The sequence below is a fragment of the Mytilus californianus genome, unplaced genomic scaffold (genome assembly GCF_021869535.1).
Source record: "Mytilus californianus isolate M0D057914Y unplaced genomic scaffold, xbMytCali1.0.p SCAF_2, whole genome shotgun sequence".
Taxonomy (NCBI): Eukaryota; Metazoa; Mollusca; class Bivalvia; order Mytilida; family Mytilidae; genus Mytilus; species Mytilus californianus.
In genome coordinates this window covers 8164786-8181891 of record NW_026262668.1, presented here as the reverse complement: position 1 = coordinate 8181891, position 17106 = coordinate 8164786, and the positions used below count along the sequence as shown (strand labels likewise).

The window sequence follows — 17106 nt, the reverse complement described above, 5'->3', positions numbered from 1 at the left end:
GTAAGAGATGCCATCTTAAGCAAAGGCTTGAGAACAAAATTCATTTATGATCATTGGTGTGTCATGTTTCATCAACATCGGTTGTTAGTGCATGATTTCCATTATTCGTATTTTAGAAGATAATGTTAAGCAGACATTATTCTGACCATATGTAATCAGAAAATACAGTTTGTCAAAATTGAATTCACTTATTGTGAAATGGTTTTCATTTACAAAGCCTCTCCTCTATTGAACAAATTGTACCCTTCACTTTAAAATATTTTACTTAAGCACATCCAATGGAAATTTTCCTAGCTTTTGAACACAAAATCCTCAACTTTTCATCTGCTTGTTTGGTTTGTCGCTTGCCATTCAGCAAACATATTTTTATCCATTTATGTCTCATTATGAGCCAAGTTTTCCACAAACACATCTGCAATAATATCAAAATAATATTTGTATTGAACATTTCAGCTAAATGTTAAAAAAAAAAATGATTTTATGAGAAAGTAACAAACAATTTGTAGTGGGAAAATCTTATCACATATAACCTTCTTTATTTTAAGAATACCTAGAATCCATAAATTTTTTTTTTGAAAAACTTGGAAGCCATATGTCACTTCTATTAACATTCAGTGTATCATAAGTGAGGACATTCCACTGAAAAGTTAAATTAAAAACATATTTTTATAATGACTACTTCTTCAATCTACATTAATGTTTTTTTTAATTTTACATCAAGTGGATAGTGCATGGAAATTGCTACAAGATTTTTAGCCATTATGGTTCTGGAATTTCTACTTAAACTTCCACAGTACAGAAACTAATTTGATAAATTATAATGTGACTGTGTTTTCTCAAGAAACCTTGTAACACATGACTTACAATTTCAGATATGGGCAAACTATACAGATGTCAATCATTCTGATTTTAAAATGTTTGCATACTATGATATAAAATGTCTTTTTGTTTCATTGCTTGCAGGTAAAGTCAAGTTTATTAAACTTTCTGCACTGTTTGGTTCAAGTTATGGATGTCTCCGATTTAATGAATTCCGCAGACTCTCGACTAGCAATCTCACGGATAATAAATTGGACAACTGAGCCAAAAAGTGTAGAAGTTAGAAAGGTAAGTGTTTTTAAAGAGACATAATGGACAATCTTTGCTGTTTATTTTTAAGTATAATTTGTTTCTTTTTAATCAACTAAATTTCTCCACCATAATAGAACATTTATGTTTGTTAGAAGACTAACAGAATTCATATGTTTTTATTGTTTCCTTTTCAGGGTGCTCAAATGGTATTAATAGCATTATTTAACTTAAATCCGCCAGAGTTTTCCATGATGTTATCATACCTTCCTAAAGCATTCCAAGTAAGTTCATCTTTTGCTTTTCTTCACCATTTATATTTAAAAATGTGTGAATGGATAAATGTTCTTATTATGCTATATGTGATATGTTATCTTTTCAAACTGAGTGTAGTTACCATAAGTATAAGCTTTAAGAAAAGCTTGCCTGACCTTAAAAAATATTTGTTTCTATGATCTAGTTAGGTTCCTATGTCTGACTACTGGAGATTTAGGGAAAATATGTTAAAACCACAAACATCTATCTTTGTAATTTAAAATACTTTTCATATGATCTAAGAAGAGAACACTTAAATTATATTAGTTTATGTGAAGCATATTGGTATTTTTATGTAAAAATGCTAAAATATTATTTCTTTTTTTCTCTTAGGATGGTGCAACGAAAATTTTACATAATCACATTCGTAGCGCTAGTCATGAAAGTGATGTGTTGTCTCCTCGAAATGTGACCAGTCCCCCTCAAAACAGGAGTAGACCTCCATCGCGGTAAGTTTTGTCTTCTTGTTATATGGACTGTCTATCTCAAAATAGGAGTAGACTGCCTTCATGGTAACTTTGTTACTTACTATAATGTTAGAAGTCTTTCTCAAAATAGGAGTAGGTCTCTTGAATAGTGTTGTCCTCCCTTTAATGTGATCATTCTGTCTCAAAACCTATTTTGTCTCATTATAGGCATAAGTGATAAATAAAAGTATCCAAATTTCTCAATTTTTGTGTAACATTTGTAGGTAGAGAATAAATATCCTTGAAAATTTTTGACTAGAGCATACTAGTAATCCATTCCTAGAAAAGAAACAGAAATAATAAATGAACAATTATTGTTGTAGGACGGAGCATCCTGATGAGCTGGAAACAGAAAATATGAACCCAGAAGACATATATAATTCTATCAAAAAGACTTCTGCCGATATTCAGAATTTAAGTATAAATAGTAAATTGGACAGTTATGAAAATGTTAAGAAAAAGATAGACTTTACTTCACAAGATAGTGGAATTCAGGATTTACGGAATGACAGTCCCGATGCTGTGGATGGGAGGAAAACACATTATAATCCATCTCACTATCAAGACGAGGTATGTGTATGTAAGACATTGTATAGTATGTACAGTATTTTCTCATCTGTGATATATTATGTATATATATATATATATATATATATATATATATATAGATCTCTATTGGATGTTTTATTCTGTATGGAACTCTATTGTGTATGTTTAGATCTCTATTAAAAATTTTATACTATATGAACCCCTTATAGATCTTTATTGGAAGTTTTCTCTAAGGAATAAATCTGTGTTGACCAGATAACAATTGTCCATCTCTGTATGGTCAGTAGGAGTGGGACTATTGATTGCCCTTACTGACCTCTAACTTAATAATTGTAAGTTATCTGTCAATATACAAGCTGAAAGATGGAGAAATAACTTAATACACAAGTTCTAGTGGCGGAATCTGTTTCTCTGATGATTTTTAGAGGATATCTAACTACGAGTAACAGTGGCTGAATATGTTTCTCTGATGAATTTTAGAGGATATCTAACTACGAGTTATAGTGGCGGAATCTGTTTCTCTGATGATTTTTAGAGGATATCTAACAATGAGTTATAGTGGCAGAATCTGTTTCTCTGATGAATTTTAGAGGATATCTAACTATGAGTTATAGTGGCGGAATCTGTTTCTCTGATGATTTTTAGAGGATATCTAACTACGAGTTATAGTGGCGGAATCTGTTTCTCTGATGATTTTTAGAGGATATCTAACTACGAGTTATAGTGACGGAATCTGTTTCTCTGATGATTTTTAGAGTATATAGTGGCGGAATCTGTTTCTCTGATGATTTTTAGAGGATATCTAACTACGAGTTATAGTGGCGGAATCTGTTTCTCTGATGATTTTTAGAGGATATCTAACTACGAGTTATATTGGCAGAATCTGTTTCTCTGCTACGAGTTATAGTGGCAGAATCTGTTTCTCTGATGATTTTTAGAGGATATCAAACTATGAGTTATAGTGGCGGAATCTGTTTCTATGATGATTTTTAGAGGATATCTAACAATGTTTATCCTTCCTTTTCAAAGATTTGCAGAAAGTTGTGTTCTTTGTATGTGACGTTTTATACGCCCGTTTACAGGACGTATTATGGTATACCGTTGTCCGTCCGTCTGTCCGTCCGTCGTCAACATGTCAGACATTAATTCAAAAACGCTTTAACCGATATGCATGAAACTTTGGTAAATTGTTTATATCTATTGATGTGAGCTCCTTTTCGTTTTTTATAAATTGCTGATTTACCGTTTCCGAGTTTTGGGGTTTTATTCATTAAAAAGGGGGGGTTTTCCAGTTTTCGGACAATAACTCGAAAACAATTTCACCAATTTGCATGAAACTTTTGTGAATTGTTTATATCTATTGACATGAGCTCCCTTTCGTTTTTATAAATTTCAGATGTACCGTTTCCTAGGTTTGGGGTTTTATTCATTAAAAAAGGGGGGATTTTCCAGTTTTCGGACAATAACTCAAAAACAGTTTCACCAATTTGCAAGAAACTTTGGTGAATTGTTTATTTCTATCGACATGAGCTCCCTTTTGATTTTTATAAATTTTTGACTATACGTTTCCGATTTATGGGTTTTTTTTCATTACAAAAAGGGGGATTTTCCAGTTTACAGACAATAACTCAAAAATGCTGAAAGCTGAAAGCATTTTTTATGAAACTTTGGTAAATTGTTTATATCTATTGATGTAAGCTCCCTTTTGATTTTTATAAATTTTCGATTTTACGTTTCCGTGTTATAAGATTTTATTTGTTTATAGTCTGACAACAGATTTACTAAGTATTGCGCAACAGCACAGTGTATTGCACAACAACACAGTGTATTGTACAACAGCAAGAAATCTTTAATTGAATATAAATTCAATTCATATAACCAATTTCAAGTTCTTTGACTACATTTATTCAGAAACCTGTAATATGTCAAATATTTAATTACAATCCAAATTCAGACCTGTATCAAGCTTGAATATTGTGTCCATTTTTGCCCCAACTGTTCAGGGTTGGACCTCTGCGGGCGTATCCAGCTGCGCTTAGCGAAGCAGTTTATTAGGCATGGTCGCCTTTTTTTCATGACATCACAATAGGAAATTCAGAAGAAACCAAGAAAATTTGACGTCATAATTAAATTTTGACCAATCATTTGCAGAGAACAAAGTTTTCTCTAGAGATTAGAAATATTTTTCTCACACCGATGGAGAAATGTGAAAAAAGCATGAAAATTAGAGAAAAGCAGTTTTTTTGTAGCACCATTGTAGACAAAGTCATCAAGAAAAAAAAATAGTCTTTATCATATTTATAAAAAAATAAGTAGCTTGTAGCTGAAATTGAAGTCAACTTTGCCTTGAGTAGTTTAAAACTAAGTCCCAACAAGATTAAAAATGTATTAACTAAAAAATTGTCAAAATCTTTTTAATGTAATATACCATGCCAGTGTTGAAGCATTGTTTTTTACTCATTCACTTATGTTTTACAGGGAATATTAAATGGTTTGAATAGGTCAAGGTTAGCAGATCCAGACTTTGACGAAGGAGAATCATTTAATGAAGGTAAGTAAATGTCAGTCAAGTACTGGTTTCTCTGGTGATCAGTATTGCAGTATTTTCTCAGCACAGCATACTATTTGTGGTACTAGCTGGTTCACTTACTTTCTTTCAACTCAGGTTCTTAATCTTTGAATCTTATTTCATCCCTGCGAAAAATTTTTAAGGTATCCAAAAAAAAATATACAGAAAAAAAATAAATATATGGATAACAGATATGCATAGATATTGGTATATATAAAAGAATTTGATGTTATCTATTAGAAATCAGTATAACAAAACACAACATAGGTAATTCTGTTAGAATTAAATCATTACGGACGTTTCCGAACCATTTCAAAGTTGATTTTGAAATGTGTATTTACCATATTTTCTATCATCTTTTTATTCTTCTTGTTCAATTGTATAAATTATTTCCAGAAATTGAACGCTTTAGTTTTCCAAAAGGTTTGTTATTAAATATTCTGTATAAATCAGTTACTCACCTATATATCTGGTAGATGGTTTATTATTCTGATTTTATAAGCATACACTTTTATTCTGGAATATAAATTTTCTTCATCTAAATCAAGCTCCTAATAGTAAATTCACATCATCAAATTTTATTCTGCAATCTTGATGAATTTGAGCAGTTTACTTTGCCATTAGTTGATATATTGCAGGATGGAATTTTTGCAATCATTCTTCATTATGTATAATTAGATATTTGATAGTAATGATAAAATATATATTACTCAGTATTTATATGTATCTTTCAACACACATTAGTTCATTTTGCATATATCATTCATTTATTTGATGTTACTAATTTGCAGTTTAATCTGTGCTTGTATTACACAGCTTCCTATGTATTGTAGGTGCCTGAGTTCTAATTATATGTTTCCTCTTAAATTTTTGTAATTATTTGGTTGTGTTCCAATGTGGTTCACCCTCAATGTCCAATTGTCAGATCCAAAGGTTTTCATGAATAGAAAATAGCACTTAATTGCTTTATACTGTGGATTCATATGTTTATGTGGGTATCAATTTAGTGGATTGAGGAAAAATAGTTTTTCATGGATTTTTTATTTTGTGGCTTTAACAAAATTTGCATATAAGCATATATAAAACTTCTGCATTGTTGAACATTTAGATACTTGGTTCACCTATACCCAGGAAACTAAAATAGTATCCCAGGAATAGTAATGAATCCTCAGTGCTATACATGAAACTTTCCAATTTAAGGAAGATAAAATAAGGTGTAAAAAATATACCATGCAGATCATTTCTGATTTTTGACACACCTGCCAAAACACAAGATATATCATCATATTTTGGAGATGTGTTTGATTCATTAATGCACTAGAACTTAATTTGACCAAAGCTGTTGTTAAGTAGTGTTGAATGAAAATTAAGAAATAAATTCAGCACATAGCATGTTGGAATGTACTATTTGTAAATAGATATTTTAAAAAAAATATAATTATTCCATATCAAAACTGATTAAAATTTTTGCTGCGCTTCAGAACCATGGAAAGCATTGTTAGGAATATCTCAGTATGAAGACGGTAATATTTCATTGTGTGGTGGTGTGACCTTGCAGGATTGTGGTTATCTCCCCTTTAACATTATGTCTAACAGCTTTTAAATTGTGACATTTGAAGAACATGTAATTGTTGATCAAAACATTGTCAGTTTTATTGCTTGAATTTTGTGATTTTGTATAATTTTCATTTCGCTATGGATTTTTTCTTTTAAAAAATAGAAACTTTTGTTTCTACAGCACAATCATTGAAATTTGACTAACACAAAATGCAATTAATTTTTATATAAATGTTGCTTAATGCAGATTAAAAGCTGTCAGATTTAAGAAAAAACAAGTATTAATTGCCATAGAAGATGATATTGTCTGTGAAGCCTGAATAAATTATGTTAATTTCTTTAAATCAAATAAAAAACAAACTGTTTTTAACATTTTAAAGTTTGTATCATTTGTTCCTATTTTTAGGTTTTATTGAAATTAACATCCTTGAAATATTTGTTTTATTATCACAACCCTCTGTCCAACACTATTTGTTGTTATAATAGCATGTTTAAACATTTTACATTAAAAGTTTAGTGTGTATGTTAAGCTGTGTGTTTAAAAAATGTGTTGTATTCATTTGGAATTAGATTTTTTGATGATATTCAGTTATATTTGAAATGCTATGAAATTCTGAAAAGCAATAAATAATCTGTAGGACTCTCCTTTAATTCACATCTATAAACATATGAAATTGCCCAACATATTTATAAGGACGAATGCTCTGTCTGGTTTTTGACTTAAGTACATTAACAACAGGTTATGGGGTATTTGTGCTTGAGAAACAATCAAATTGTATCTTTGAAATACTCAGAGAAAAAGATATTTTTTATTGTTGTTCTTCTGGGAAGTTTTCAGCATAGAGCCCAAGCACTGTTTATAACATTAAATGAAAAACAAGACGGTCAATATTTTAAGCATTAGTATTTTCCTATACTGTGAATAAAAGAAAATTTAAGGGTAAACGTCAGTGGGACTGCAAACTTTCAATGCAAATACACCAATATAATCTAGAGGTCTTATATGGTATTTAAACACCACCGAAACAAGTATACAGCCTTTTTTTGTATTGTAAAACACACAGGCACTTGTCTCTAAAAAACATTACCTATATACTTTGATAGTGTTATATTAAAGTATATAGGTATTTTTTTTTCAGAGACAAGTGCCTGTGGTAAAACAAGATAATACTCAATTTGAAAGTGTAATATGTTTGTTATTTATTAGAAAAGCATGTTTTTTTTTATAACATTTAAAAAGCCATTTGAATGCATGATATCCAAGTACAAAAAATTTACCTGAAAAAACTATCCCTGCTTGGCATGAAATAATTCAGACATTATTACATTTTTCACTCATGGTGTCTCTTATCAATTTCATATTAAGCTGTTCTCACAAACATAAAATCTTGTAAGGTTCATCAGTGTTTCTTTTGTTGGCAAATTTAGGTTTAACTAATGTGCTTTAGTGCAGTATTTATTTGTATATTTGTTTTTGTTTTGTTTAAATCACATTTCATGTACTAATTTTTCACACATACATTCAATGTCAACTTGATCAAGGCTTCTTTTATCATTGATTTGCTTGGATTTAAACTGAATTAAATTGTATTGAACTGGATGAATAAAATTAATCTTAAAAAAAACTTTTGTTATATATATAAAATTTGTATATAAAACAATATTGTTATATTTTCAGATTTTTCAGAAAATGATATTATATCTGAAATTCTTAAAGAATTATCTAATCACAATGAAAGGTGAGTAGATTAAGCAAAAATTAAATAAAAGTAAACATTTTGTTGGGGATTCATTGACTTTCGTGGTATCTAATTTTTATGGATTGGAAAACACATTTTTTTTTAAGGGGTTCTTGATTTCCTGGTTTTATCAAATTCTGCATACGAACCTAACAGAAATTTATATTTTGTTGAAAACTAAAAATTTTAGTTCAATTTTACCCTTGATAATGTATTTATTTACAGAATGTGCTTGAGAAAGCAGTTTACAATATGTGTATTTTGTTGTCAGATTTCTGATTCATTGACATTAATACTCCCACATCATTTTTTATTCGTATCAAAGGGGAATAAGCCATTTAAAATATTGGTACATTTTCCCATTTTTTCCAGAAATGAAGAGAGAGAAGAAGCAATGAAACAGTTAATCAAATTAACCAGAGAAGGATCATTTGGACTGTGGGATGAACACTTTAAAACAATATTGTTGATATTACTAGAAACTCTGGGTGATAATGATGTAAGTTTATAATTAGTACCAAATTAAACATAAAAACCTAATATAGATTATTAAGTTTTAGTCAAAAATTGATAAAATAAAAATATGTGCAAAATATATATATATATACTGCAGTGTAGGCATGACTGGTGAACATTTTGTTCTTTGAATGAAATTAGCAAAATAAATCTTAGATGGTTAAAAATGCTGTACACAACTCTAATAAGTTGAGTTTCATTTGATTATTTACTTATGACAAATTTGATTTAACTTGGACATGTTATTTGAAATTATACATTTATTGATAATGTAATAGTAACACAGACTGATGACAGAAAGCATGTTGATCTTTCCTATAACTTAGTTCATTTCTCCTTAGGTACGTTGGTAAATTATTTTTTGGTCAAATTGTTAATTTTTATTTCTAATGTTAAATTTCAGGTACAAATTAGAGCATTGGCCTTAAAATGTCTGCGAGAAATATTGCGACATCAACCAAGGCGGTTCTGTGACTATGCTGAATTAACTACCCTGAGGATATTAGAGGCACATAAAGATCCGGATTGGAGGGTATGAGATGATTTTTAGGCCATGTAAAATAAATTTTCTGGTTCTCAGATACTGACTTCTAAAAATTGAATGATTATTTTAATTATGTTATTATAACTTTGTGTGCATAGACCAATATTTATATACGCCCATTTACGGGACATATTATGGTATACCTCTGTCCGTCCCGTCGTCAACATGTCGGACATTAACTCAAAAACTCTTTAATCAATTTGCATAAAACTTTGGTGAATTGTTTATATCTATTGACATGAGCTCCCTTTCGATTTTTATAAATTTTAGATTTTATGTTTCCAAGTTATGGGGTTTTATTCATTAAAAAAAGGGGGATTTCCCAGTTTTCGGACAATAACTCAAGAATGCTTTCACCAACTTGCAAGACATTGTGGTGAATTGTTTATATCTATTGACATGAGCTCCCTTTCGATATTTATATATTTTAGATTTTAGGTTTTACGAGTTACAGGGTTTTATTCATAAAAAAGGGGGATTTTCCAGTTTTCGGACAAAAAAATCAAAAATGCTTTCAGCAGTTTGTATGAAACTTTGGTGAATTGTTTATATCTATTGATGTAAGCTCCGTTTAGTATTTTATAAATTTTACATTTTACATTTCTGAGTTATGGGGTTTTATTCATTAAAAAAGGGGGGATTATCCAGTTTTCGGACAATAACTCAAAAATGCTGTCAGCAATTCTCATGAAACTCTGGTGAATTGTTTATATCTATTGATGTTAGCTCCCTTTACATTTTCATAAATTTCTAATATGACTCAGAATTAATTGAACTTTATTTGTTTATAGTCTGACAACAGATTTACTAAGTATTGTGCAACAGCACAGTGTATTGCACAAAAGCAAGAAATCTTTAATTGAATATAAATTCAATTCATATAACCAATTTCAAGTTCTTTGACTCCTTTTTATCAAAAACCTATAATATGTCAAATATTTAATACAATCCAAATTCAGACCTGTATCAAGCTTGAATATTGTGTTCATTTTTGCCCCAAGTTCAGGGTTGGACCTCTGCGGGCGTATCAAGCTGCACCCAGCGGAGCATTTTATTTACACACTGTATTTATTCCTGCTGATGTAAAAAGAAAATACACAAGAAACAATTGAAATTATAAAGTCAAAGGACAAACAACACTGTGGCAATACAGAAAATGACAAACAACTTCGATAAAACATTACATAAATAAACTTTTGTATATCCTTATGTGAAAGCATCAGTTCAACAGTTGAGAATAACATATAGTCTCCTACTTCAGGAATAAAACCACTAATTCATAGCCCCATTGCTTTCTATGTTTAATTCTGCAATTTCAAGAATATTAAAATGGCTACTTTGTCTTAAGTTGAATAAAAGTGGCAGTCATTTCATGTCAAAACTATACTTTATCCTGACTTGTGCTGAAAAATTCAGCATACCTTTAATGCATAATAGAGCGCACTGGTTCCCCAGAAGTTTGGTAGTACAAAAACAGGTACTTCTGATCTGAACAACAGTACAAAGGTGCCCTATTATAATTTCATATGATTTTTTTGTTATTTGAAATAAACTTTCAACAAGGGTCCTACAGTGATTCAAGTCCTTAAGCTTTCATTTGATACCAAATTTACCCAAATATTTTATTTATTGACAAAGTTACAGCTATGCGTAGGAACTGTTTTGTTTAAAATATGTACTACTTTCTTGTATGCTCTTTCTGACCCAGCCCTAATTAGTGGTTCTATACCTCCATAGCTTAAATCTTTACAGTAAGACAAACTTAATCAATCAATACTTTGTTTTTTTTAGGTACAAAAGGCAGCTGACGAGTGTGCTGAGACTCTAGCTAATTATATACCACCTGATCAATGTATCAGAATCCTAACTCCTATTGTCCAATCAGCATCACATCCTATAAATTTAGGTGCCATCAAAATGCAGACTAAAGCTGTAGAGAGAATGCCTAATGATGCCCTTGAAGGCAAACTTACTGACATCATTCCTGGTTTAGTAAAGGTATGTAACCATAAACCAGAAGAGGGGACTAAGTTTCCAAGCTTATTTCATGTAAAGTTAATGTAAAAATACCTTTATAATATAGTCAAATTATATTGTTTGAACATACATTTTTCAGGGCTGTGATGGGTGCAATCACAACCCTTTTGAAAGAAAAATGGGACAACATATAATAGTATCCATGGGACTTTGAAAATTTGGTATCCAACTGTAGAAGCACTTAAGGCTTTTCTTATGCAATTAAATGTTAAAAAGGTGTACAACACACTCTTAAAGACACATGTTCCAAATGTGCAGATGAAGAAAATATGGACAGATAACTAACAATGAAGTCAAGTTTGTTTGTTTGGTGAACCATAAAATCAATATAACCTTTGATCGCTACAGATTGATTGAGTAACAAAAAGTTGCAACTAACCAAGCAAATCATGGGGCCAGTGATAACAGTATTAGGGCTGTTCAAAAATTTATCAAGGGGATGGGAGGAACTCAAATTAATTGAATATGAGTGGTTACATTTTCCTTAGAACTTTGTAAGAATTTTAGACAAAGTAACATTTTTATTTTATGGGTGGTCTTAATGCTTTTATTTCTAGAAGAAAGCCCTTTTTGAAAAAATGTAAGATCAGTTTGTTTCTTAATTTACAATAGTTTATCAATAACTTATCTTTCGCCTAACAAACAAGTGAACTTAGTTTTTATGCATGACATCCACTCTCAAATAGTTCAGATGTAATATCAATCGTGTATTTATCTATTGAAGGCCTATGATGATCAAGTTAGTACCGTCAGAAAGTCTGCTGTATTCTGTTTAGTAGCAATTCATACTAAAGTTGGAGACACAATATGGAACTACCTTACCAAACTCAATTATAGTAAAGTAAGTGAATTAGGTCAAGTTATCATAATCTAAATACAGTCTTATACTTTCACTTTTATGTTTCCTTGGAAATAATAATTATTTCCCTGTTATTGTTTTTCTGATATTGAACATAAAGGAATATCTGAATTTGTCTTAATTTTCAATGTGGACTGAGATTTGTTGACACCTTAGGTACATTAGATTTATGTGTGTTGTTTTAATTAAGTGTATTTAAGAATATATACTCATGATCTGAAGTTCGGAAAAACTAATTTACATTAAACGGTATGGGTTTTGCTGGTTGTTGAAGGCTGTACGATGACCTATAGTATATTAAATGTCCATGTCATTTGTACTCTGTTGGATAGTTTTTTCAGTGACAATCCCACCATATTTCCAGTTTATATTAACAATGTGAGCAGTTTAGACAAAACCCCTAAAATGGCATAGTTGGAGAAGCTTAAACTTAGGTTTTACATCTTAATAATTTTTCAAGTGTCTTCAAACTAAATTTCATAAAATAAGACTAAAAAGGCTCCAACTGTTAGGCAACCATAGAAATAGAGTTGCTTTACAAAAAAGGAAATAACATCATAAATATGTTATTCATTGTTTGCAATGTGCTTCTATTGTTCTTCAAATAGGCTTATATTTACATTGTATCATAGATCAAATTTATTTGTTCAGTGTATGTTTTGATTGAGAAAAGCCATTTCAATTGATATTTTATAGTGTGTCGTTCTATGTTGTGATGTTACACTATTGTTTCAGATTAGGGTGAAGGTTTGGTACCATTAAAACGTTTAAACCCGATGCAATTGTTTGCACCTGTCCTAAGTCAGGAATCTGATGTTCAGTAGTTGTCGTTTGTTGATGTGGTTCATAAGTGTTTCTCGTTTCTCGTTTTTTATATAGATTAGACCGTTGGTTTTCCCGTTTGAATGGTTTTACACTAGTAACTTTTGGGGCCCTTTATAGCTTGCTGTTCGGTGTGAGCCAAGGCTCTGTGTTGAAGACTGTACTTTGACCTATATTGGTTTACTTTTATAAATTTTGACTTGGATGGAGAGTTGTCTCATTGGCACTCATACCACATCTTCTTATATCTAATTATAGCAAAATATTAAGCCGTCTACATATTCATAGAATGTACTGTATATAATTATTGACAGCTTGATAGTCCTTTGTTTGCCTAAAATCAATGCTTTACATGAAAGATCATTAGTTACCATGCACCAACAAAAAGCAACTATTTCATAAATATTTCAATTGATACCTTAAATCTAAATATATTTATGACAGTCTCACATTCTTTTCACATCAGTTACTTCACATTTAAAATACAAATCTTGTCATTTTGCATTTGTTTTGTAGGTAAAATTATTGAACTTATACATCAAGAGAAATCAACAAAAGGAAACTGAGAAGAAAGTGGGAGGGATCTGAAACTGATCAAACAACATTTTAGAATATATGTAAACATTTCCATCAGTTTCATTATAATTCAAATAATTGTGATCAAACTTCCAAGCCTTTCCATAACCTCAGATGTGTACTGCATTTTAATTGGACAGCTTAGCCATGTGATTTTGATGGATTTTGTTGCCATTTATAAAGCTATTTGATTGGATAGAAGTTGCTCACATGATTTGTCTGTGATTTTTGATGGGTTGATGGATCAGCTGTAAATTAGAGGTCTGATTGGTTAAAATTTTATGTTTAACCACGAACAAATAAACAGATTATGTATTTATTATATCTTTCACTTGTATCTGATGCTAGTCCAGTGTGTTTTTATTAAGATAATTTATGGGTTCTGTTAGATATTAGTGACAGATATTATTTAATAACTTCACAGTGACTTTCATGTTGTTTGAAAGAATATACTCTCAGTATTTATTATTATATATAACATAGTTCAGTCTCTCTTTATAATCATAGGAAAACAAAGTAAACATATTAATTAAACAAAACATAGCAAAATATATGAATTATGGTACTATATCTTGAAATATCATATGAGATTTTAAGTCACTACTTATAAATTATCTTCATCTTACAAGAATTTTTGAATTTTCTATGGAAATAGTATCTTGTAACTTCTTATTTTAATAGATCCTTTCCGAGTTTATTTATTTACAATATACTCAGCTCATTTATTTACAACCTTCTCAGCTCAGATTGACTTTCATTAAATAAAAACTTACCTGTTAAACACTTAATTCCATTACTTGAATGCAGCATTTTTTATTTCTTAAATTGCATCGATTATTCTAAAAAATTTGTCCATTGATCAACAGTAACATAGAGAAATGCAAACACAATTTTGTGAATTCTCAGGGACTTAAAAAAAGACCTGATCAGTTGCTGTTGCTAGAGAGTTGACATAGATATAAAGGTCGGGGTTTTTATTTTGGTAGTAGTGATAAAAACAATTAGGTTGTATTACATTCTTTTTTATTCATGACATAATTAGAATATAATTGATCCGTCAAACATAATATTATTGCTTCCTTTGTCATTATCAAGAAAACCCAACATTCACAAATTTTTTTTTGTCTAAATTGTTATGTGAATATAATACAAGGTAAGATAAACATATTAAATTCATTGAAACAAAAGTTAACATTTCATATTTTTTTCACTTTCTTAATTTTTTTCACTTTCTTATCGACAAGAAACTTGTTATGATGTTCGGTTCTTGTACTTATGATATTGTTAATTTTGTGTTGAATGATTAGAATGGAAGACAGTCAAGATTAGGAGAAACATGAGCAGAGAGTGTATGCTGTGTACAGATTACAAAAGGTGGAGCAATGAAATGTACATGTATGAATGGGAGAATGACAAATAAAAAAAATGTATTTCTTTATTTTTATTTTGTCACAATCAGAAGTGAAAGATCAAATTTTATCACAATAATCAACATGAACACTTTAACACATGAAAGGAAACAACATTAAACTAAGATCTAAGCTTCCAAATACTAGTACGTTCAACAAGAATTCATATTTTGATCCTAAACGAATTTTGGATTCAAATTGCACTACTTGAAATTTTGCTAGATATTCATATCAGAATTATAAGAATAGTACAACCAACTACTCTCACTGCACAAAATACAAGTTTTTAAATTTTTTGGAAGTATTCAAAATTTAGTTTTAACAAGTGTTATATAAAACAGATAAGGTGTTGAAACCAACAGAATCCATGAAGGACTCCGGTAAATCTAAAATAATGTCACCTGAGAAATATCCATTTGAATCCTTAACAAATTTTAATATAACGTAAAATAACAAAAATACTGAACTCCAAGGAAAATTCAAAATAAGCCATTGATGAAAATAACATTATCTTGACAAGTTGCAATAAAAAGTAGTTACTGTAAAATCTCTACAGTTTATGCTGTAATGGAATTTCATATTTTTTACTATACAGCTACATGCAAATTTTTTTCTTTCTTTTGTGCTTTTATATGCAAGCAATAAAATGTATAGTCCACAGTTTTAAGATTTAAAGGAAAAAAACATTATTAGAATGTTTTCTATGAAATAGGGTTCAGGGTTAAATTATTTACAATTGAACGTCTAAACAGATATAGTTTTGATATTGAGTATTCAAACAAGATAGTGATTTAATGATATGCATGGCTGTAGTGTGAGTGATTTAAAAAAAAAAATGAGTACATTAGTACTTAAAAGTACTATAAGTTGTACTATTTCAACTTGCCTGGTACATGAAATAAAATTGGTTAGTTCAAATGTACATATTAACTGGAGTATGTTGAGTGCATGTTTCAGCTTGGCTAATATGAAGAATAGTTTTACCTGTAAAAATATTTTTTTAATTTTAAGGAATTTGCAGACATGTTTTAGAATTGCTGAACATTATTTAAAAATTTCTTTTAAAGTCAATTTATTTATATAACTAATTTATAGTATAAAATACAAATTGAGCCTTTCAACATTTACATGGCTAAGTTCTTATTACTGTAAATTCAGAAATTATTGCATGCATTCATTATTGCAATTTTTGAAGAATGGACTAAAATGCGAGATAAATTTTTGCAATTTCAGGAAAATCTGCATACAGATATAAGTATCAGATATCAGAATGCGAGTTCTTATTATTGTGATTTTCATCCATTTGCATTGATAAAAACCTCGCAATAATTTCTGAATTTACAGTATTCATTCTGCTAACAATATATGAGTTAGTAAAGAACATTGGAGATTCTAAATATAATGACTACATTTTTAGATATGCTGATTTTGGTTGTAAGTGAATGGAAGTGACGTTTACTACAGTGTACTATGTTGGATGGAAGATTTATTAAGTGTATGCATGTTTATGGTTTGGTGTAAAATGTGTGTATCAATGTGCTTTATATGTACAATCTTGTGTAATTTAGATATAAATTCACTTTGGTATGAAACCATACCAATAAAACAAATCTAACCTTATGTTTTCATTGTTGTTTTATATTGAAAAGTAAGGTCTGTATTTTTTTGTATTTTAATGGTAATAATAACAGTCAATATTGTCTATTTTTAGACATGACTGTATTGGTATGCCGTTGTTTATTTCCTTGTTTAAGCTAGTGGTCATACTGTTGGTAGCTGGACTGTAGGTTTTTTATTGTGTGTTTTACTATTATGACATATGGTCTAGATATTGATTAAGCTGGATGTTTGTTGTAATTAGAGATGGCAACTCGATGAACAATTACTAATCGAATACTCATTGGTTTTATCTACAACACGGAAACACAAAAATACGTATTTTACATTCTGTGGTTTGTTGTTCAACAGACATCTACATAAGTATCTGGGATATGGATTTACACACCATAATTAATAGCTCATTACCTACAAGTACTAATTAAGTAAAAAAAAACAATAATCTAATCAATATAATTTAAT

At 29.8% G+C, this 17106-nt stretch overlaps 1 protein-coding gene across 10 annotated transcripts in view; it reads left to right on the top strand.

The window, feature by feature from the left end:
• Nucleotides 1–16647, top strand: part of LOC127729202 (CLIP-associating protein 2-like) — a 126026-nt gene extending 109379 nt beyond the window's left edge. For 8 of the 10 annotated variants that reach the window (XM_052236899.1, XM_052236903.1, XM_052236898.1 and 5 more), the window contains 12 exons: nt 964–1107; nt 1266–1352; nt 1717–1832; nt 2174–2420; nt 4878–4950; nt 6450–6491; nt 8204–8264; nt 8637–8763; nt 9184–9312; nt 11116–11322; nt 12086–12202; nt 13559–16647. In XM_052236899.1, the coding sequence (XP_052092859.1) occupies nt 964–1107; nt 1266–1352; nt 1717–1832; nt 2174–2420; nt 4878–4950; nt 6450–6491; nt 8204–8264; nt 8637–8763; nt 9184–9312; nt 11116–11322; nt 12086–12202; nt 13559–13630 (1422 nt within the window). In that variant the 3' untranslated portion in view covers nt 13631–16647. Of the gene's footprint in view, nt 1–963; nt 1108–1265; nt 1353–1716; nt 1833–2173; nt 2421–4877; nt 4951–5364; nt 5392–6449; nt 6492–8203; nt 8265–8636; nt 8764–9183; nt 9313–11115; nt 11323–12085; nt 12203–13558 lie in introns of all 10 variants that reach the window. The other 2 variants (XM_052236897.1, XM_052236900.1) reach the window with 2 other exon arrangements.
• Nucleotides 16648–17106: the final 459 nt, after the last annotated feature.